The following is a 23,897-nucleotide window of genomic DNA, read 5'->3' on the forward strand; positions in this document are numbered from 1 at the left end:
TATAGTTAATGGCTCCTTCGGCACATATGTCCACATTTGTGGGGGGGTTTCGAACGTAAGCTCAGATGGGACCACTGAACCCTGGGGGAGAAAGTGCAGTATGAAAGGACCCCAACAAGTTCTATTACTTTCATTTTGAATAGTCTGTATGTACTGCTACACCCTGCATGTATAGCCAGCCATATATACCCTAGCCAATAATAGAAAATCCCCAAATACCTGGGTCAATTAATTGATCTCCAGTCTGACTAGTATTTAAAAAGAAGTTGTCTAATGACTCAGTCCATCTGAGGGGTACATACCTCTGGCCAAACATAAGAGTGGACTTGGTCTCTGCATCGTTATAGCTTGATGGAGAGCAGCAGATAAACATAGTGGTCCTGCAGTTTCCACCCAGCGAGTCCTGCAGGATTCGGGTCATCTTGCTGTCTCTATAGGGAACATATCCTTTCTAAAACAAGGAAAAGGATAGAATTAGTGTGCACAGTTGTATAAGGTAAGGTATTTACATAATGAAGAAGAAAAGGCTGTCACCCACCGCTCCTTCTGCCAGAGAAGATATGACATTTCCCAGGGCAGACAAAGACTTATTTATGTTCTTGGCTTCGTCCAGCACTGATCCTTCAGCTCCAGTTTTACTAACCTAGAAGATTAGATGAGTAATACAATTTATACTTTTATTGCCATTTTAGAATAAGACAAGCAAGGTAAACTGATGTCACATACATTTTATAATATATTATACAAAAATCAACTGAAATTGGCTCCGAGTCTCGAAGGAAAAATGGGAGCTTGATTCCTTTGTGTGTCAGTAGCCCTGAGGACAGAGCTGATTTCTGCCTCCCATGTCCCTCAAACATCATGACTGCTCTCAGCAGCATTTGGCTTAAAATGTACTAAAATAGTCAGCGGTCTGTGTTTTCTTGATGTTTAAAGAAGCCGTCCCATCAAACCCTCTTAACATATTGCAGTCTTCACATTATATGGCACTGTGTACACTTTGTACTTACAATTGCTCATTTTCCTTTCTGCCCAACTAATTCTTCTCTTTTCCATTAGATCTATGGCATCAATTGATTAAAAACTGACTGCTGAATCCATCAAACCTCTATGTAGTAACAGAAAGTCTCTTTTTCAAGCATGAGCCATCATTAGAACTACAATTCTATCTCACAGCAAAGTCCCTAGCAGGGAGATGAAGCGGAGCAGCTGGTTCATGAGTTAAAGACGTGATAGAGCTGGGCTGCCAGGGACTTTTGAAGTGACTTATGACTCATACAGGGAAAATTGACCTCCTACATAGAGCTTAGAATGATTCAACTAGTCAATTTTTTTAATCATGTGATGTCATAGACCAAATGAAAAAGAGAAGAATTAAAGGGAACCGGTCAGCAGGATTGTGCACAGTAACCTACAGACAGTGTCAGGTCAGCGCTGTTATACTGATTAAAATGATATCTGGGATTATAAAATCCGTCTTGTGGTTGTTGTGTAATCTTTACTTTCAGTTTTGAGTTAATGATATTCTCGTGCTCCGGGGAGAAGAAAAGAAAATTCCTCCTCCAAGATGGCGCCACTGACACGTGCAGTATCAGCTATCGGATCACAGCTATATACACCGATCACTGCTACTGCGCAGGTGAGGTGGGCGCCATTTTCAAATTGATTTTTTTTCTAGCTGAATAACATGAAGAACATGTATTATTGGCACATGGCACATGTGATTATGCTGCATCTGCCTACAGAAGGTTTTTTTTTCTTCTTCAGTGTGTACAGATATTCATTATGTAAACTAGGGGGCAGATCAGTGAGGGATCAGTGACCTGTCAGAAGTCTGCATTATGAATACCTAATCAGAGCACCACATGAAGACCCCCACAGGCCGCCCAGGGCACGGGCATATCATTAACTCAAAACTGAAAATAAAGATTAAACAACAACCACAAGACGGATTTCAACAACCAACATATCATTGTAATCAGTACAACAGTGCCGACCTGACACTGTGTGTAGGTTACTGTGCACAATCCTGCTGACAGGTTCCATTTAAATGGGTAGAAGGGAAAAATGAGCAATTGTAAATATACAGTGCTAAATAATATAATGACTGCAATATATTAAGAGGATAAAAACTTTGATGGGAGTTAACTACAGGTTAAAGAGTAACCGATGATTTTTTGTTTTAAGATACCGTAAATCAATAGCATACATAAAATAAGAAACATAAGAATTTTTTTAATATACAGTATCTTATTAGAGAAATCTTCCTTCTCCTCCTGAACTGATCATTCATTCTTAAAAATTCTTCAGTAAAGATAAATTTTCTCATTACTGAGATGAGATGACAGTTGGTGCTCATAAAGTTGTATGGAACTAGCTGTAAAATGACATTTTATGCAATCTCCTATCTCATTAATGGGAAAACTGTCACTAAATACAGATTTTAGCAATGAACTGAGAGTGAAAGATCAGTCAAGGAGGAGGAAAAAACAGCTAATTTTTTTATAAGATATCTTACAAATTTGAAGATGATTTATAAAATAAATGTTAAAATGAAGGTTACTCCTTGGACGGGGACATTTTGATTGATGAAATTATGAATAAGTAAAACTTAAATAAAAATTATTGGCTTAATGTCTTTTTTTCAGATCTATTGCTGCAAGTGATCTCAGAAATCTATTACACAATCTGCTGCTGTTGTTTCCCCTAACCGTAGTGTTCTGCAAAGTCAGGCAATCCAGACAGATGGGCAGGCTGCACTAATCAATAGGGCTTGTTCCGTCTGAGCTCACATTGATTTTACCATATTCCATAGGCCATAATTTCTGGCGGCTTTTCAGTGATTGTGCAGAATGATCTGTAATGTATTTCTATATAAAGTGCACGTTAAAAATACACACACATAAAGGGTACGGTCAAAACACAACGTATATATTGTAGTAAAGGAACAGACTAGTCATGTTGTGATTCCGACCTTCTCACTGCCAGCCAAGTCCACCAGGTACAGCTTCCCACTCAGCTTCTGCTCCGTCTCCACGTTCTCCTGCTTGATATTGATGAGGAAGATGCTGTGACTGCGGGAACTGTGCTCGTTCATGTCTGAAAGAGACAGCGTGGCACAGTGGTAATACCCATCAAACGGCACAAGTCACGTAAAGGACGTGAATGGTCTCATGTATATATGACCGTGCTTCCATAAGTTCTGCGTCTTGTACCCAAAATACACTGGAGGCAGCATCAGTAGCACTGGGATAGATAGATAGATATATAGATAGATTCCTTGTTTCCCCGAAAAGAAGATTTACCCTAAAAATAAGCACTATCTTGGGTAATTACCCAGGACCCCTACTTAGAGGTCCCCAGCATTTCTATTTCAAAATTAAGAGTACATAATGACCTTTAGTGACACATCACAGTCATGTGACCAAGTCATCACCAAAGGTCTAACTGCTGGAGTCTAGAGGAACTGAAGAGGAGACAACCTGATATGTGCAGTGTGCGTGTATATACATGTGCAGTGTGAGTGTATATACATGTGCATGCATGTGCAGGGTGAGTGTATATACATGTGCATGTATGTGCAGTGTGAGTGTATATACATGTGCAGTGTGAGTGTATATACATGTGCATGCATGTGCAGTGTGAGTGTATATACATGTGCATGCATGTGCAGGGTGAGTGTATATACATGTGCAGTGTGAGTGTATATACATGTGCATGCATGTGCAGGGTGAGTGTATATACATGTGTATGTATGTGTAGCGTGAGTGTATATACATGTGCATGTATGTGCAGTGTGAGTGTATATACATGTGCATGTATGTGCAGTGTGAGTGTATATACATGTGCATGCATGTGCAGTGTGAGTGCATATACATGTGCATGCATGTGCAGTGTGAGTGTATATACATGTGCATGCATGTGCAGTGTGAGTGTATATACATGTGCATGCATGTGCAGTGTGAGTGTATATACATGTGCATGCATGTGCAGTGTGAGTGTATATATATGTGCATGCATGTGCAGTGTGAGTGTATATACATGTGCATGCATGTGCAGTGTGAGTGTATATACATGTGCAGTGTGAGTGTATATACATGTGCATGCATGTGCAGTGTGAGTGTATATACATGTGCATGTATGTGTAGCGTGAGTGTATATACATGTGCATGCATGTGCAGCGTGAGTGTATATACATGTGCATGTATGTGTAGCGTGAGTGTATATACATGTGCATGCATGTGCAGCGTGAGTGTATATACATGTGTATGTATGTGCAGTGTGAGTGTATATACATGTGTATGTATGTGCAGTGTGAGTGTATATACATGTGCATGTATGTGCAGTGTGAGTGCATATACATGTGCATGCATGTGCAGTGTGAGTGTATATACATGTGCATGCATGTGCAGTGTGAGTGTATATACATGTGCATGTATGTGCAGTGTGAGTGTATATACATGTGCATGCATGTGCAGTGTGAGTGTATATACATGTGCATGCATGTGCAGTGTGAGTGTATATACATGTGTATGCATGTGCAGTGTGAGTGTATATACATGTGTATGTATGTGCAGTGTGAGTGTATATACATGTGCATGTATGTGCAGTGTGAGTGCATATACATGTGCATGCATGTGCAGTGTGAGTGTATATACATGTGCATGCATGTGCAGTGTGAGTGTATATACATGTGCATGTATGTGCAGTGTGAGTGTATATACATGTGCATGTATGTGCAGTGTGAGTGTATATACATGTGCATGCATGTGCAGTGTGAGTGTATATACATGTGCATGCATGTGCAGTGTGAGTGTATATACATGTGCATGCATGTGCAGTGTGAGTGTATATACATGTGTATGTATGTGCAGTGTGAGTGTATATACATGTGCATGCATGTGCAGTGTGAGTGTATATACATGTGCATGCATGTGCAGTGTGAGTGTATATACATGTGCATGCATGTGCAGCGTGAGTGTATATACATGTGCATGTATGTGTAGCGTGAGTGTATATACATGTGCATGCATGTGCAGCGTGAGTGTATATACATGTGCATGTATGTGTAGCGTGAGTGTATATACATGTGCATGCATGTGCAGGGTGAGTGTATATACATGTGCATGCATGTGCAGTGTGAGTATATATACATGTGCATGCATGTGCAAGGTGAGTGTATATACATGTGCAGTGTGAGTGTATATACATGTGCATGCATGTGCAGGGTGAGTGTATATACATGTGTATGTATGTGCAGTGTGAGTGTATATACATGTGCATGCATGTGCAGTGTGAGTATATATACATGTGCATGCATGTGCAGTGTGAGTGTATATACATGTGCATGCATGTGCAGGGTGAGTGTATATACATGTGTATGTATGTGCAGTGTGAGTGTATATACATGTGCAGTGTGAGTGTATATACATGTGCATGCATGTGCAGGGTGAGTGTATATACATGTGTATGTATGTGCAGTGTGAGTGTATATACATGTGCATGCATGTGCAGTGTGAGTATATATACATGTGTATGTATGTGCAGTGTGAGTGTATATACATGTGCATGCATGTGCAGTGTGAGTGCATATACATGTGCATGCATGTGCAGTGTGAGTGCATATACATGTGCATGCATGTGCAGTGTGAGTGCATATACATGTGCATGCATGTGCAGTGTGAGTGCATATACATGTGCATGCATGTGCAGTGTGAGTGTATATACATGTGCATGCATGTGCAGTGTGAGTATATATACATGTGCATGCATGTGCAGTGTGAGTGTATATACATGTGCATGCATGTGCAGTGTGAGTGCATATACATGTGCATGCATGTGCAGTGTGAGTGTATATACATGTGTATGTATGTGCAGTGTGAGTGTATATACATGTGCATGCATGTGCAGTGTGAGTGTATATACATGTGCATGCATGTGCAGTGTGAGTGCATATACATGTGCATGCATGTGCAGTGTGAGTGTATATACATGTGTATGTATGTGCAGTGTGAGTGTATATACATGTGCATGCATGTGCAGTGTGAGTGCATATACATGTGCATGCATGTGCAGTGTGAGTGCATATACATGTGCATGCATGTGCAGTGTGAGTGTATATACATGTGTATGTATGTGCAGTGTGAGTGCATATACATGTGCATGCATGTGCAGTGTGAGTGTATATACATGTGTATGTATGTGCAGTGTGAGTGTATATACATGTGCATGCATGTGCAGTGTGAGTGTATATACATGTGCATGCATGTGCAGTGTGAGTATATATACATGTGCATGCATGTGCAGTGTGAGTGTATATACATGTGCATGCATGTGCAGTGTGAGTGCATATACATGTGCATGCATGTGCAGTGTGAGTGCATATACATGTGCATGCATGTGCAGTGTGAGTGCATATACATGTGCATGCATGTGCAGTGTGAGTGTATATACATGTGTATGTATGTCCAGTGTGAGTGTATATACATGTGCATGCATGTGCAGTGTGAGTGTATATACATGTGCATGCATGTGCAGTGTGAGTGTATATACATGTGCATGCATGTGCAGTGTGAGTGTATATATACTGCTCAAAAAAATAAAGGGAACACTGAACAATACATTGTATTGTTGAGTGTTCTCTTTTTTTTGAGCTGTATACATGTGCATGCATGTGCAGTGTGAGTGTATATACATGTGCATGCATGTACAGTGTGAGTGCATATACATGTGCATGCATGTGCAGTGTGAGTGTATATACATGTGTATGTATGTGCAGTGTGAGTGTATATACATGTGCATGCATGTGCAGTGTGAGTGCATATACATGTGCATGCATGTGCAGTGTGAGTGCATATACATGTGCATGCATGTGCAGTGTGAGTGTATATACATGTGTATGTATGTGCAGTGTGAGTGCATATACATGTGCATGCATGTGCAGTGTGAGTGTATATACATGTGTATGTATGTGCAGTGTGAGTGTATATACATGTGCATGCATGTGCAGTGTGAGTGTATATACATGTGCATGCATGTGCAGTGTGAGTATATATACATGTGCATGCATGTGCAGTGTGAGTGTATATACATGTGCATGCATGTGCAGTGTGAGTGCATATACATGTGCATGCATGTGCAGTGTGAGTGCATATACATGTGCATGCATGTGCAGTGTGAGTGCATATACATGTGCATGCATGTGCAGTGTGAGTGTATATACATGTGTATGTATGTCCAGTGTGAGTGTATATACATGTGCATGCATGTGCAGTGTGAGTGTATATACATGTGCATGCATGTGCAGTGTGAGTGTATATACATGTGCATGCATGTGCAGTGTGAGTGTATATATACTGCTCAAAAAAATAAAGGGAACACTGAACAATACATTGTATTGTTGAGTGTTCTCTTTTTTTTGAGCTGTATACAAGTGTATGTATGTGCATTATGTGTGTGTGTGTGTATACACATGTGTATGTGATGACATGATTATATTTTAATAAATGCTGATTTTTTTTATTCAAGAATAAATGTGAATTATTGTTCATGGAAAAAATAAGACATTCCCTTATTTTCTGAGAAATCAGATAGAGAGATACACAGACAGACAGACAAAAAGAGAAAATATACATAGTAGGGTGAAAGTCCTGGCTATTGCCACTTTGGGCAATTAAATATTTTTCTACCTTTAGTAGTTTTTTAGATATAGATAATTTGCATGTACAATATTAGGTATAATATTGACACCGTGCTCTTCATATGGTTAAGAATTGCTATGTTGAGCTAAAATGAAAAATGCACTAGTGTAATGTAAAATCCTCCAAATGATATAAAACCGTTAGAGAATCTGTTACCAGGTTTGTACTAACCCATCTGAGGGTAACTTCATGTAGGGGCAGAGACTTCATTCCAGCAACAAGTCACTTACTATTGCTTGATGCAGTTTTTATAAAAATAAAACTTTGTGCAGAACTATCAGTTCTCTGAATGCTGAGCTCTGTATCACCAGCCCACATCACTGATTGGCAGCTTTCTGTGTACACTGTGCATAGCCAGAAAGCTGCCAATCAGTGGTGGGGGCGGGGATATAAAGCTCATGAATATGGAGGACTAAATGGCAGCAGGTTTACTAGTCCTCTCGTGATAATCTCCTGCTGATAAAACAGTGATTTTACCAAAACTACAGCAAGCAGCCCAGTAATTGACATATCGCTGGAATCATCGTCTCTGTCTCTACATCATGCTGCTTTCAAATTAGGTGGCAAAGAAACTGTTGACAGATTCCCTTTACCAAGAAGAATGTACCAAGAAGAATGTACTACTGTACGTGCTAGTATCAGAGACATTGATCACAAGGGATTCCCCTCCATGTACAGTTCACCGAGGTGTCACTTAATAAAACTAGAGCAGGATAACTCATGTCAGCCCTTACTTGTGACAGCGACATGGCGGTTGGACTTTCCTTCATCAATCACATCTAGGATCTCCTCCGGACTGGACACAAAACGTTCAGTACATCCCTGACACGGGGAGAAGAATGGATCATGAGTTCAGCACTCTGCATTGACCAGTCATTAATAGCTCAGCACCTGGGCCACATGCTCCGATAACTTGCATATATAACGACCTTATCATATTACACTGCCACAAATGTAGAACACTTATGCCTGCTTAATTATCTGATGGAAAGGTGATCTGAGCACTTCTTCTTTTGCAGGATGAATAGCAGTATCGAATGACACCATTCATTTTACCATATAATCTACTAGATAAAGGGAAAAAAATGCCAACTTTTATTTTATGCTACTGCTAAACTAAATTCAGAAATTTGCATAAAAAATTTTTAGAAATTGACATGTACTGCCTGTATTTTTGTCTTGCCGGCTGCCATTTTTTAGGGATGCCACAATAAGACAAAACGTTGCTAAAATCACAGTCTTCTATTGAGAGTTACAGGCAGATGCCGTCTGTATAACACTGACGGCATCTGCCACGTATGTGCTGTACATTTATGGAAAATGTCAGAGAAGGATTAAAAAGCATGTCATATTGGAGGCACACACATCCGCCCTGCAGTGACTACATAGGCAGCGCTCCACGGTGTACATGGCTCCTGACTGCTGGGAAAATGGAAAGAACTAACGCAGTACTGCCCTTTCTCCAGAGCTCCAAAAGTGGTAGAAGAGGAGCACAGAAGGTCTTATCGGTGTATATTCAGGAAACAGTTTTTCACATACATTTGGCAATAAACTGTCTGAAATGTCGTAAAGTTTTAGCCATTTTTTTGCCCGTTACTCAGTTGGGCCAACTTTTGAAAATTAGGCAAAGCTTAGCAGGGAGAGGTGCAGGTGACAAATGAATCATTTATGCCTAAAAAAGGTGGACATTTTGACAGAAATGTACCCCAGTCCATAATGGGAGTCTATATTTTACACTTGCCCCCAGCAGCTGAAAGATTCATGCCTCTTAATGAATTTGGTGCATCTGACTCCAGCGGGCCCTTCAACAAGACTAGAATGCAAAATGTCAGTCTCTGAGCCAAAGTGTATATTGTTATGGCCTCTTTTTATCTAGGTCTCTAGCAGGACAATTGATTTGTCATCTATTCAGTGCACCCTGCTGACCCTGCCCCAGTCTACACAGTAAAGCAAGCAAGTGAGCAGCAGGAAACAGAAAGTGCTAGCTTATTGTGGGTTGCTCCAGAGGCCAATATGGAAACTGGAATATGTTTTAAGGCTATGCTGACATGTCCAGTAATCATCCGTTACAACGGATCCAGCAGGAATCCATTTACTAAAAAGGTGTGCAGATACAACTTTTTTGTCCAGCTTTTAAAAGCTGATTTCAACCGAATCCGTTATTTTACATTGAAGTCTATAGAAAACGGATCTGTTAATTAGCCATCCATTTTCTTTCATTTGAAACTGATCCAGTAAGCAAAAAGCCTATACTTTTCAAACGGGAGAAAATGGATGATAATTAACGGATCAGTTTTCTATAGACTTCATTGATAAAAAACAGATTCAGTTGAAATCCGCTTTTTAAGCTGGACAAAGAGGTTGTGTCTGCACACCTTTTTAGTAAATGGATTACTGATGGATCCATTCTAATGGATGATTACTGGACATGGGAGTCGAAAGGTAATCTGTCAGCAGGATTTAACTCTAAGAGCAGCATAATATAGGAGAATAAAGCTTGATTACAGGAATATGTTACTTGCTCAGCAGCTTCCTATAGCTTCAATACAATAAGTGGTTTATTAACAGGAGATTATCACTGCCTGACTAGGTCTCACGTGCAGGTCAGTCCAGGTAATCTGTATAACCTCACCACTGATTGGCAGCTTGTTGACAATATGCTGAAGTGTACACAGAAAGCTGCCAATAAAGGGTGTGATCGTGGTCAGCATTCTGACCTCTTCTATAGCTACAGCAAAGAAAACAGGGATTCTATCAGAACTGCACAAAGCAGACCAGTAAAAAAAACATATACCGTTGCTGGAATCAGGCTCTCTGCCCCTACACCTTGCTGCTCTCGGATTACAAAGCAAAAAACTGCTGAAATATTCCCTAATAGACAAGTAAGGCAAATAATAAAACACCAAATATTAAAAACATGTTTATAATAAAAATGTATTTAAATAGTATGTAAATTTATGGTTTAGTAACATTTTTATACTAGTGCACGCTCTGAGCAAAAGTATCGCTTCTTCGACCCTTCAAAAACCGACCGGTGACCACAATAAGGATAATAAGCTCAGCCTGCAATAGCCGAGCAGGACCTCATAATGGTAATAATTTAGGGAAAAGCATCACTCTGACTCATTATCACCAATGTAATAATTTACTATGATTGCGAACACTCAATCGTCTCTTACTGGTATTTCACGGCTTTTTGTAAAAGGCATAAACTGAGCTGTGAGCCAGAGGGAATATTATTCTGACTCGGAGAAATCAGGCTAAGTACGGGCCATTGTGTTTCAGACGCAGTGGAACAGCGTGAGATCAATAGTTTGTGATCGTGGCTTTCAGCAAAACCTCGGAAATCCTATAACCTGCCCACATAACACTGCAAAAGAAAATGGATTTTCTTCTTCCAGTAACCGGCATTTGGCACATCAGTACGGATTGCTCGCAGCACTGATATCTATATACTGCATATATAAAATAAATCAAGTGCTTCCTGCCATGTTCACATCATTTATATACATAATATATATATCCTAACCCCATTACACTACTGTAACAGTAAAGATTACTCCAAATTATTCTGCCTTGGGAAATACATGGCTGGAAATTAAATAAATCCAAATATACCGTATACAAAAAATAGGGCCCATTCCTAACTGGTCAAATTAGGTAAAGTGAGATCAAATATAACTATTAATCATACAGTATATCTAAAATGTCGCTCTCCTGACTACACAGACAAACGAGAACACACAGACATTGAGAACCAATTATCTCGCACCATTAACTGGTCAGGAAACCTGTGAGTGATAATCCCGTCAGAGCTGGTATAATTATGCGGCATTTATTATTATGATGAGGATAAATGTCATAACATAGTATTCATATTTATGAGAAATAGGAACAATAAATGAATGGTAGCATAGGATGATCAGCAATGATAATTCAAATGATTAGAGGGGCATTTGTCAGATACCCGCAGGCCATCCTGGCCAGAAGGATCTTCTGCCAGATGATCTCCCAACGTGTTTCTTACATTCATCAGAGACGGTTTCCTGGTTAAGAAGCAGCGGGATGGTGAACATAATGTCCCTGCCAAGTAGCGGGATGGTATAGATAATGTCCCTGCCAAGTAGCGAGATGGTATAGATAATATCCCTGCCAAGTAGCGGGATGGTGAAGATAATGTCCCTGCCAAGTAGCGGGATAGTGAAGATAATGTCCCTGCCAAGTAGCGGGATGGTGAAGATAATGTCCCTGCCAAGTAGCGAGATGGTATAGATAATATCCCTGCCAAGTAGCGGGATGGTGAAGATAATATCCCTGCCAAGTAGCGAGATGGTATAGATAATATCCCTGCCAAGTAGCGGGATGGTGAAGATAATGTCCTTGCCAAGTAGCGAGATGGTATAGATAAAAGCCCTGCCAAGTAGCGGGATGGTGAAGATAATGTCCCTGCCAAGTAGCAGGATGGTGAAGATAATGTCCCTGCCAAGTAGCGAGATGGTATAGATAATATCCCTGCCAAGTAGCGGGATGGTGAAGATAATGTCCCTGCCATGTAGCAGGATGGTGAAGATAATGTCCCTGCCAAGTAGCGAGATGGTATAGATAATATCCCTGCCAAGTAGCGGGATGGTGAAGATAATGTCCCTGCCAAGTAGCGGGATAGTGAAGATAATATCCCTGCCAAGTAGCGGGATGGTGAAGATAATGTCCCTGCCAAGTAGCGAGATGGTATAGATAATATCCCTGCCAAGTAGCAGGATGGTGAAGATAATGTCCCTGCCAAGTAGCAGGATGGTGAAGATAATGTCCCTGCCAAGTAGGGTGATGGTGAAGATAATGTCCCTGCCAAGTAGCGGGAGGGTGTACATAATGTCCCTGCCAAGTAGCGGGATGGTGAAGATAATGTCACTGCCAAGTAGCGTGATGGTGAAGATAATGTCCCTGCCATGTAGCGGGATGGTGAAGATAATGTCCCTGCCAAGTAGCGCGTTGGTGAAGATAATGTCCCTGCCATGTAGCGGGATGATGAAGATAATGTCCCTGCCAAGTAGCGGGATGGTGAAGATAATGTCACTGCCAAGTAGCGTGATGGTGAAGATAATGTCCCTGCCAAGTAGCGGGATGGTGAAGATAATGTCCCTGCCAAGTAGCGGGATGGTATAGATAATGTCCCTGCCAAGTAGCGGGATAGTGAAGATAATGTCCCTGCCAAGTAGAGGGATGGTATAGATAATATCCCTACCAAGTAGCGGGATGGTGAAGATAATGTCCCTGCCAAGTAGCAGGATGGTGAAGATAATGTCCCTGCCAAGTAGCGGGAGGGTGTACATAATGTCCCTGCCAAGTAGCGGGATAGTGAAGATAATGTCACTGCCAAGTAGCGTGATGGTGAAGATAATGTCCCTGCCATGTAGCGGGATGGTGAAGATAATGTCCCTGCCAAGTAGCGGGATGGTGAAGATAATGTCGCAGCCAAGTAGCGGGATGGTGAAGATAATGTCCCTGCCAAGTAGCGGGATGGTGAAGTTAATGTACTTGCCAAGCAGCGGGATGGTGAAGATAATGTCCCTTCCAAACAGCGGGATGGTGAAGATAATGTCCCTGCCAAGCAGCGGGATGGTGAAGATAATATCCCTGCCAAGTAGCGGGATGGTGAGACGTAAAGCCACGACAGTGGCTGTTAGTGATACCGCCTCACTACACAATATGTCGCTCCCTTCCCTGTTTAAATAGGGAGAATAAGGGGTTGATCCACAGGCCGCACCATGTATTTCCTGTTTGGGACGGTGTCACACACTGTAATTTCAGAGCGCTGGAGCAAAGTCGCATCATTTCTGGTGTTCTGAGCTATGTTAATGGTTAAAGGGGCTGTCCACTACTAGGACAATACCTTCTCAATCTGAGTATTTTGCCCCAATAAAATAAAAACACTCACCATCTGTACCAGCACCATTCCAGCGGGCGTTCTCGAGGCTCATGTGAGGATATTATGACACGTGATTGGACGGAGGGCTCATGTGACATTACAACCTCACCTGATCCTGGGAACGCGAGTGCCAACACTGGTGCAACGCACCGGCACCAGCGGTTAGTACAAGCTTTTTTATTTTAATGGGGCCAAATATGGGGAATGAGAAGGGGTGGTCCTAGTGGGCAACAACCCCTTTACAGGCACTGGAGAACTGACTAGGGCTACTTCTCTTTTTAATATGAATGTCTATGTATTCTTGTCTGTCTATGTAGCCAGGAAAGTGACATTTAAGATATTGGATTAAAAGTAAATGCAGGGCTAAATCAAGCATAAAATACATGTATTTAATAAGCGTGAAGATGAAAGGGACAAATGTTCAGTGGCCCGGAGACCATAGTACATCTGCAGCCTTGTCACCACTGTGAGACTCATCTGTTCACAGCAAAAAATGATTTGCGGTAATTGTATATTGATTCATTCTGCGGCCATCAGCCCTGGAGGAAGAATGGCGGAAATATACAAGAGCCTTGCCGATACCCGAGTGCTGCAGTGCTGTGTAATCAGACGGGGCTGAATATAGCTTGGATGGACGGCTTTACTTATAAATTAGAGGCTATAACCTACTGATGCATCATATTCCTTGTCCAGCAGAGTAACTAACATGCTATATACTAGACTGGTCCTACTGTACTAACAAACACATACATGTAGTGTTACGGCCCAATCCAGCTTTTTGTGTACTTTTTGGTGTTTAAAACCTGTTTTTAATTAGCACCAAATTCTTCTTTTAATTTGGGTCTTTTTTACGCTACTTGTTTTCCAGATATTTGTGACCGATTCAAAAATTAAAAAAAAACAGCACAAATGTACTCCAATCCTTCCCTGGGGTGATTTTCTTTTTAAGGCTGAAATTTTTGAGCAATTGTTAAAAGCTGAGTACAAGATTCCGGCATTAACAGAATATGAGACGCTTAGCTCTCAAAAGGCGCAAAAAAAGGATAAAAAAAGATAAAGAGCATTTCTTTTCATTTTAGCTCAAAATTCATGACACATGTGTGCAATTTTGAAGAATCTAACACAAATAATGACCAAGAATACAATAAGACAAAAAGAAAAATTGACTAAAAAACTCCAAGTGATGAATCGGGCCATGAGTGTTGTGAACATATTAACCCCCTTTCACCAATAGAAAGAACTGTTCAGGCTTGAAATAGCTTTTGTTTAAGGCTAACCATGCTCTGGAGATTCCACAAGGCTGAGAAGGACAATTTAGACCATTTTTGCCAACTGCTGATGCTTTTTTGTGACTCAAATGAGCGTGACAAATGCTGATGGATGGCAGATATCTGTTCAAAAATTGATCTGGCCGTGTTGGGTTTCCTGGGTCCTTGTCGGGTGCTGTAGTTGGAAAAGTGTTTATTCCAAACACCACAACTGGAGACTGGTGCACAAATCATAGCAGAGATAGATAGGTGATTTGTCATTTTCCCTTAGAGCATTGTTATCAGCAACTACAACCTTCACAGACCAACCATGAGTGACAAGTGCTTTAGAAAATGGCCATCAGAAATCACTATTGTGTGGCCAGCTTTACTGGTGGCCTAGTAACCCATACTTTATAACCATTCTGTCCCTGCTGTAATAGAAAACAGACCTCCATGCGCTGACCTTCAGGTAAGATTGTGCTGGGTCTATGTATATACAGAGCAGCCAAGCTAACGGGACCGAGCTTCAGAGGAGAACAACAGGCTGAATTAATGATGAGAGTGGAGGTTAGGCAGCCTTAAGTGCTTCCCTGTTTTTGGGGTTCTAATGGTTCGAGGTTTAGATTGAGTCCCAGGAGCTGCCCAATTAGATTTTCTGACAATAATTAGGCTTGCACAAGTATACTAAAATGTTATGACAGCAAAATGAAAATCTAAAACATTTTGAAGAAAAAACAATTCTGTTTTATTTATGAGCATATACTGCAGCATAGGTTAAGATTACAGAATAACCTAGAGGCTCTTGTGTACGTCATATGTATACTTCTAGAAGGTGGGGTCTTATTACATGGCACTTGCTCTGATCTGTGCCTTATCTAATAACAGTAGTAACGTTTCCACAGCATTACACTACTGCCCCTCACATTGCCGAGTCTCAGCATATTCTTTATCATGCAGCTTCAGACTGTCACCCCTGCCTCCTGCTTGTGATAATTTTCTCCGTCAGCACCTACAAGCTGGAGGCAGGGAGAACAGAATGAACGATACAATGGACATTTTAGACATAGGAACTATAGAGATACAGGCAGGCAGTTTGAGTCAGTGGAGATTTACAATTCTGAAGCTAATCATTGTATGGACTTATTATATTACTGATCTTTTGTAAAATACATAAATGATATCCTCTGCTATATAGGAGACACACAGAGGAACAAAGAGGGTGGAGATTGGGAATTAGAGGGGAGTCTGATAAATTCCTGGAGGAATTTGATAGTTGATGATGTCATTTTGTGGTTTCCAGGTAGTCAGAGTCTGACCAGGTAGTCAGCCTGGAGATCATGATGTCACTTCCCATAATGTAGAGTTCAAAATGTCTGCATGCAACTGAGATGTAACAAACACCAATATTGTATGTAGGTGAGCATCATACAGTATGTGCAAACACTTTCCTGGAGTGCTTCTTTAATATACAGTGTTCCTAATGTATCTTATAACAACGTAATTGAAATGGTACATTTACCTATGGTGAGCTAAGAAATAAGCTATACCCTTATTAAATAAGTGTTGCCTAATAATAGCGGAATTGTGCAGTGTGACCATACAATATGGCCCAGCAAACAGAGGCTGACATTACAAAGTGTCTGCTAACAGCTGTAGAAAGCTATGATACATATCATTGTCCTACCTTATTATCGGACAATGCATACCACTTTTCTTATTGGGTTAGCTATTTTTAGGAGCATAATATAACACAAGGAAATGTTGTATAAGAGATTGCATAATATAAAAGAAACTGCGACCCTAAGAATACAGAGGTCGTCAGGTAAAACTTGCAAAGATATAGTGACACAGATAAATAAAAAAATTAATATTTGTTGCTAATTTTAGGCACTCAACAAGAAAGAAAACATAGTGTCCGCTCTCACCTTGACAAATGGCACGCGGTTCTTATCTTCATGCACAGAGAGGTTTGTTTTAGACACTAGAAAAGGAAGAATAAATTGATTTACAAAGGCATTAAAAGGAAAATCAATACTACCAAATAATGTACCCAACTATTTTTACTCACACACTAAAAATATAGAACATATCACAGAACAAATAGAATACAGATCTACTTAAAGGGGTATTCCAGTCAAAAAAGGACAGGTAATAACTTTGAGATCATTGGGCCCCATTGCTTCAACCCTAACTGATCACCAGTGTGCTTTGCTCTTCGCTGGTTCTCCTCTGGCCGCAAAGGTAGGGCTGAGTGAGGTTCAATGGGGAGGAAGGTGGCACTCCATTCATTTAAGATACCCAAGCGATACTGCGCTGTCATCTATCGGCTGTCTTCAATAGTGTCACAATACTAAAAAGGGCAATGGAGAATGTGTGACCTGCTGCTTCATTCATGTCTATGAAACTGAAGATTTGCGACTGGCCATTCCATTCAATTCCTCCAGGTTGTGGTCTTGCAGCAAAGGAAGAAATGGGTGCACAAGTGCTAAATTCTGGTGATTGATGGGGACTCACATTCATCTAGTAGTTATAATCTATTCACTCGATAGGCGATAACTTGCCGGTATTAAAGATGGAAAAGAAAAACGATATCCAGGAATGCGGTGTATTAGTCAACGCGTTTCGAACTTCTTCATCAGGGAAGCAGGTTTGTCCTGACAAAGAAGTTTGGAACTTCGAAACACATTGACTAATAAACCGAATTCCTAGATATCATTCTTCTTTTCCCATCTTCAATACCATCAGTGCAGAATTAACCTATTTATTCCATTTCTAAGGGCATTTTTTTAGCTCTAAGACATAATCACCTGTCCAGTGCATTACACATACAGAACCTACGGACAAAACACTACAGAACACAAAGTGCAAAACCCTAGTGAGACTATAATTACATATATTACATTTCCAAATTGTGGGTGGGGAGCTTCAGATTTCTAAAATAAAAAAACACCCAGTCTTCCTAGAACATGGGGTATCTCCAACTATATTTATATGCTCAAGGACACCGTTCTCTCCTGGTTGTCCTCCTATCTCTCTGACCGCTCCTTTACTGTATCTTTTGCCGGTTCCTCCTCCTCTCACCTTCCCCTTACTGTTGGGGCTCTTCAAGGATCGGCTCTAGGCCCCCTCCTCTTCTCCTTGTTCACTGCCCCTATTGGTCAAACAATCAGTAGATTTGGTTTCCAGTACCATCTCTATGCTGATGACACCCAATTATACGCTTCTTCTCCTCACATCACGCCAGCCTTTCTAGAAAACACCGGTGATTGTCTAAACGCTGTGTCTAACATCATGTCCTCACTATATCTGAAACTGAACCTGTCAAAGGCTGAACTCCTTGTGTTTCCTCCCTCTACTAATGCACCTATACCCGACACTGCCATTTCCGTGTGTGGTTCCACTATTACTCCCCAGCAACATGCCCGCTGTCTTGGGGTCATACTTGACTCCGAGCTTTCCTTTGCCCCCCACATTCGATCACTGGCTCGCTCTTGTCACCTGCACCTCAAAAACATTTCTAGAATTCGACCTTTTCTTACTTTTGACTCTGCAAAAACTCTTACTGTTTCTCTTATTCATTCTCGTCTCAACTATTGTAACTCTCTTCTAATCGGTCTCCCTCTTACCAAACTCTCCCCTCTCCAATCTGTCTTCAATGCTGCAGCCAAGATCATATTTCTCACCAATCGTTACACCTTGTGCCAGTCATTACACTGGCTACCCATCCACTCCAGAATTCAGTATAAACTTATTACCCTCACCCACAAAGCCCTCCATGGCTCAGCACCACCCTTCATCTCCTCCCTTGTTTCAGTATACCACCCTACCCGCGCCCTCCGTTCTGCTGATGACCTGAGGTTAGCATCCTCAATAATCAGAACCTCCCACTCCCGTCTCCAAGACTTTACACGTGCTGCGCCAATTCTTTGGAATGCACTTCCCAGGTCAATACGATTAGTCCCCAATCCCCACAATTTTAAGCGTGCCCTGAAAACGCATTTATTCAGACTGGCCTATCGCCTCAACACATTAACCTAATCTATCCCTGTGTGGCACAGCCAAAAGTTTTACCATAACCAGGTTCCCCGCATCAAGTTCCCACATGCTTTATGCATCCATTAGCCCTCTGTGTCTGTACTGATACACACTTAACGTTATGGCTGGTCCATACAATCAGGGCAACTGTTACCACCCACCTTTCGTGTCTACCTCTTTCCTCAGACTGTAAGCTTGCGAGCAGGGCCCTCATTCCTCTTGGTATCTGTTATAATCTATGTGATTAATGTTATGCTGTAATGTCTATTGTCTGTACAAATCCCCTCTGAAATGTAAAGTGCTGCGGAATATGTCGGCGCTATAGAAATAAAATGTATTATTATTATTATGCTGATAAAGGAACTAGTACATATAATATATCGGGAATCTGGGAATGGAAAAAGTAGGGTGACAATCTCAGAGCTCTGATGTCAGCCAAACAGAAGCAACTCAGGCAGGACTGAAGAACAGGATCCCATTCTACCAAGGAGGGTTTCATACTTTTATGCTTCAAACAGGGTCATTGCCCCTTACAAGGTGTGTAATCTAGCACTGGTCATTCAACGCAACAAAATATACCAGCCCAGACTTGCAATATACTCATCATACATGCACTCGCTCTCGTGATAGCACTCATAACTCATATTTCCTACAGAATTGGATGTGACACCGTCTTGGAAGCAATCTAGGGCATGAGACTAGAGAAGTGCATCCGCACAGCCTCAAGCGAGTGACAAATCATAATCCACAATTAATGCACTAATCTGATCCTCTAATGAGGAAGATGTTCGCACAGTCTACCTGAATGTATAATCACCTAATAATTGCTCATTTGCATACACGTGCCATGCCTTGTAATAAACGAGACTGCGGTATAAATGGGGACGGGTCAGCGGCAGGCAGCTCTCTACCTGTGTAACCCATAGATTTGTTAGCTTATAAATGTATAGACCAAGGACTTGGCACAATAGGATGAGATTCACACCAGTAATGTTTATTATAATTTTCTTGCTGAACTGATTGGATAATACATAATTGCTGTACAAGCAGGACCTCCTAGATTTAGACTACAGTCCTGCCTTGTGATTTTGGATCTATACGTGCCACCTTGGTGTTGTGCTCTAGGATCTAGGTTCTGTTATTTGACGATGGCTCGCTCTGGCACTTCTGCTTCATTTGGACTGACCTCCAGGACCAACCCATTGCTCTCCTGGCCTATTCATCCTTACACCTCATCTTTCTCTACTGGAAAATGTATAAGAACTAATTATTCTTGTCTCTTTTCCGAGACTCCTCACTGTTATTCACACATGAAAAGGCAATGTAACACTATCTACATTGCAAATCTTCAGCTCTATAACCTACTTACCATCCAGCAGGTCTCTGATTTTATCCAGGTAAATCTCAAAATAGGACACCTGAAGAAAGAACAAATACCACCATTAGGATTAAAGTGTTATAATCTTAAGAAACTGTATATCCCTAGAAACACATAACAATATATGAATCCAAAGAAAACACACCCAGAACATTAGCAAATCTCAAGGGACCGACCAAAGCATCCTGAAACCTGCTAGAAAGCAGGTTGTGGAAGTGATCAAGTACAGAGAAAAGCCGAAACAGATCTAAGTTGATTGTATTGTAACAAATGTCATCAAGTTTGGGGCAGGAAAGATGAATATCTTTGTACCGTGTTAGCCAGTAGATAGAAAAATATTCAGAATTGAGAGTCCTCAGTGGTTGATACCTTTTAATGGCTCACTGAAAAGATGGTAACACATTGCATAGTCTCGAAAGCTTGCAATGTGTTACCATCTTTTCAGTTAGCCATTAAAAGGTATCAAGTTTGGGGTGGATTTTGGATCTGTATCCTATTTTCTGTGGATTTTCACATCAAATTTCACCCTCTGCAATGTACTGGGTAATGTCTTTGGCAAATCCACTGATTGTGAACGTATCCTGCAAGGAGATGCCCACTGCTTAGATACTGATGACCTATTCCACAGTCATGGCCAAAAGTGTTGGCACCCTTGAAATTGTTACAGAAAATTAAAGAGAGTCTGTCACCCCATTTTTGGCCTATGAGAAGCGGCCACAGCCATCAGGGGCTTATCTACAGCATTCTGTAATGCTGTAGATAAGCCCCGATGTAACCTGAAAGATAAAGAAAAAAGAGTTAGATTATACTCACCCAGGGGGGCGGTCCGGTCCGATACGTGTCGCAGTCTGGTGCGTCCCATCTTCATACGATGATGTCCTCCTCCTTGCTTCTCCCTCGGCTCCTGAGCAGGCGTACTTTCTCTGCCCTGTTGAGGGCAGAGTAAAGTGCTGCAGTGCGCAGGCGCAGGACCTCTCTGACATTTCCCGGTGCCAGCGCACTGCAGTACTTTACTCTGCCTTCAACAGGGCAGATAAAGTACGCCTGCTCAGGAGCCGAGGGAGAAGCAAGGAAGAGGACATCATCGGTAGAAGATGGGAGGCGCCGGACCGGACCGCGACACCCACAGCACCCGCCCCCGCCCCCCGGTGAGTATAATCTAACGTGTTTTTCTTATCTTTCCGGTTTCATCGGGTGCTTATATACAGCATTACAGAATGCTGTAGATAAGCCCCTGATGGCGGTGGCCGCAGCTTATAGGGCTAAAATGGGGTGACAGATTCCCTTTAAGCATTTCTTCCAGAAGACTATTGCATATTGTTATACACGTAATAATTTTCTTTGTGTGTATTGGAACAATACAAAAAATAACAAAGAAAAAAAATCAAATTGGACATAATTTCACACAAATCCCCAAAAATGGATGGACAAAATGCATCCTCAACTTAACACACTTTGTAATAAATGCCTGCAATCAATCGCTTCCTATAACCATCAACAAGCTTCTTACACCTCTCAAATGGAATTTTGGACCACTCATCTTTTGCAAACTGCTCCAGGTCTACCATATTTGATGCGTGTCTGCTACCAACAGCAATTTTAGGGTCTTTCCACAGGAGTTCAATGGGATTTAGATCCAGACTAATTGCTGGCCACTTCAGAACTCTACAGTGCTTTGTTTCCATCCATTTCTGAGGTCTTCTTGAAGTATGTTTAGGGTCATTATCCTGCTGGAAGACCCATGACCTAGGATACAAATCCAGCTTTCTGACACTGGGCACTACATTGCGACCCAAAATCCTTTGGTAGTCTTCAGATGTCACGATGCCTTGCACACATTTTGGCACCCTGCAGTCTAGCTTTTTATGTCTGTGTCAGCAATGAAGTCCTCTTGGTCTCCTGCCATAGTGTTTCATTTAATTCAAATGTTGATGGACAGTTCGTGCTGATGCACCCTGAGCCTGCAGGACAGCTTGAATTTCTTTGGTACTTGATTGGGGCTGCTTATCCACCATCAGGACTATCCTGCATTGCAACCTTTTATCAATTTTTCTCTGAGAGATTAACTACAGTGCCATGGCTTGTAAACTTCTTGATTATGTTACGCATCGCGGGCAAACGAACATAAAGATCTCTGGAGATGGAATTTTAACCTTGAGATTGTTGATATTGTTCAACAATTTTGGTTCTCAAGTCCTCAGAGAATTCTCTTCTCTTTCTGTTCTCCATGCTTACACACAATGCAAAGACTGAGTCAACTTCTGCCCTTTTTATCTGGCTTCAGGTGTGATTTTCATAATTGCCCACCAGGTTGTTACCAGGTGAGTTTGAATGAGAATCACATGGTTGAAACTAAGTTGTTTAACCACAATTTTGGAAAGGTACCAACAATTTTGCTATGTCCGACTTGTCTTTTTTCTCTTTTTGTGTTGTTCCAACACACACAAAGGAAATAAACATGTGTAGAACAAAACATGTAATTACAATAATTATTTTTGTTGAGAAAGGGATACCAACACTTTCAGTCATGATTGTATACCCATATTGACAAACAGTCTGCTCTCCTCACTGCTGTGCTATGATTGATATGTGCTTGAGCACAGCAGACCTGAGGGTGCTTAGCTGACAGATTTTGGCTCTAACCTCTATCAGTCTCATTACAAACACTAGTATATCTCCTCTTTTAGTGCTGTCAGCTCTGTCAATCATAAGCAGACATCCACACACACTGGGAAAAGAACACGCCCCCCAAGATATATTAGAACAGGTTCTGTGTGAGACATAATGACAACGCATTCAGTGTTGGGGAGGTGCAATTCAGTAAACATCAACAATACACTAGCTTTTGCTGATGCTAATGTGTATTTGGTCCTGAAAATAAGAACTAATTTGAGTTTGAATGGAGAAATACAAGAAGTGTTTATAATAGAAAGCAATTTCTGCATCGTTGCCCCTCCACACAACCAGAATGTCAGATATGTGAGCTGAAAGCTGGCAATTAATCACACTTCGCTCTGCTGTGTTCAAGCACATGTCATCACTCCGCAGTGAGGAGAGAAGACTATTTGCCAATGCTACTGTGGGGCGTGTTCTTCTTTCCCCAGTGGGTTGATCCTTGCTGAAGATTGGTAAGTGTCAAAGAGAAGAAGAAGTACACACCCCCAATTAAATCTATCGGGCAATGCCCACTTAGATTTAAAAATGTAACTGTTTAAGTGCCAAATACTTTGATTTCTAATATGTCTGCAACGGAGAGGCAAAATAAAAAAATGTTATATTGTGCCCTGCAGTGCCAATTACACCATGTGACCAGTTGAACATGAAAAAGTTGGTAAAGGTCCTCTATAAAGGAGTAGAGCTGATACCTGAGAATGGCCATGAAAGTGTCTGCATTTGCACTGTTCATGCTCCATACACTGGTTACAGCCAGCCACCAATGGAACTGCAAACAGCTAATCGGCAGGGGTGTCGGGTGTTTTTCCCAACCAATAAGATATAAATAACCTGCTCTAAGGATGGGCCATCAATACTTAAATACTAAACGACACATTTATCGTTAATTGAATGCTAAAAGAACATACTACTTTAGGAGTCCCCTATTACAAATT

General features: G+C 41.3%; 1 protein-coding gene across 3 annotated transcripts in view; it reads right to left on the reverse strand.

Annotated features, from left to right (window-relative positions):
- The window catches only part of KIF5A (kinesin family member 5A), a 176,249-nt gene that overhangs the window by 78,502 nt on the left and 73,850 nt on the right, over positions 1–23,897 (reverse strand). For all 3 annotated transcript variants that reach the window (XM_073576816.1, XM_073576815.1, XM_073576817.1), the window contains exons 5-10: positions 20,281–20,329; positions 16,802–16,857; positions 8,435–8,522; positions 2,975–3,099; positions 539–643; positions 303–451 (exon numbers count right to left, since the gene is read on the reverse strand). In XM_073576816.1, the coding sequence (XP_073432917.1) occupies positions 303–451; positions 539–643; positions 2,975–3,099; positions 8,435–8,522; positions 16,802–16,857; positions 20,281–20,329 (572 nt within the window). The remainder of the gene's footprint in view (positions 1–302; positions 452–538; positions 644–2,974; positions 3,100–8,434; positions 8,523–16,801; positions 16,858–20,280; positions 20,330–23,897) is intronic.

The sequence above is a fragment of the Dendrobates tinctorius genome, unplaced genomic scaffold, assembly GCF_039654945.1.
Source record: "Dendrobates tinctorius isolate UK_male_01 unplaced genomic scaffold, ASM3965494v1 ptg000051l, whole genome shotgun sequence".
In the NCBI taxonomy this organism is placed as follows: Eukaryota; Metazoa; Chordata; class Amphibia; order Anura; family Dendrobatidae; genus Dendrobates; species Dendrobates tinctorius.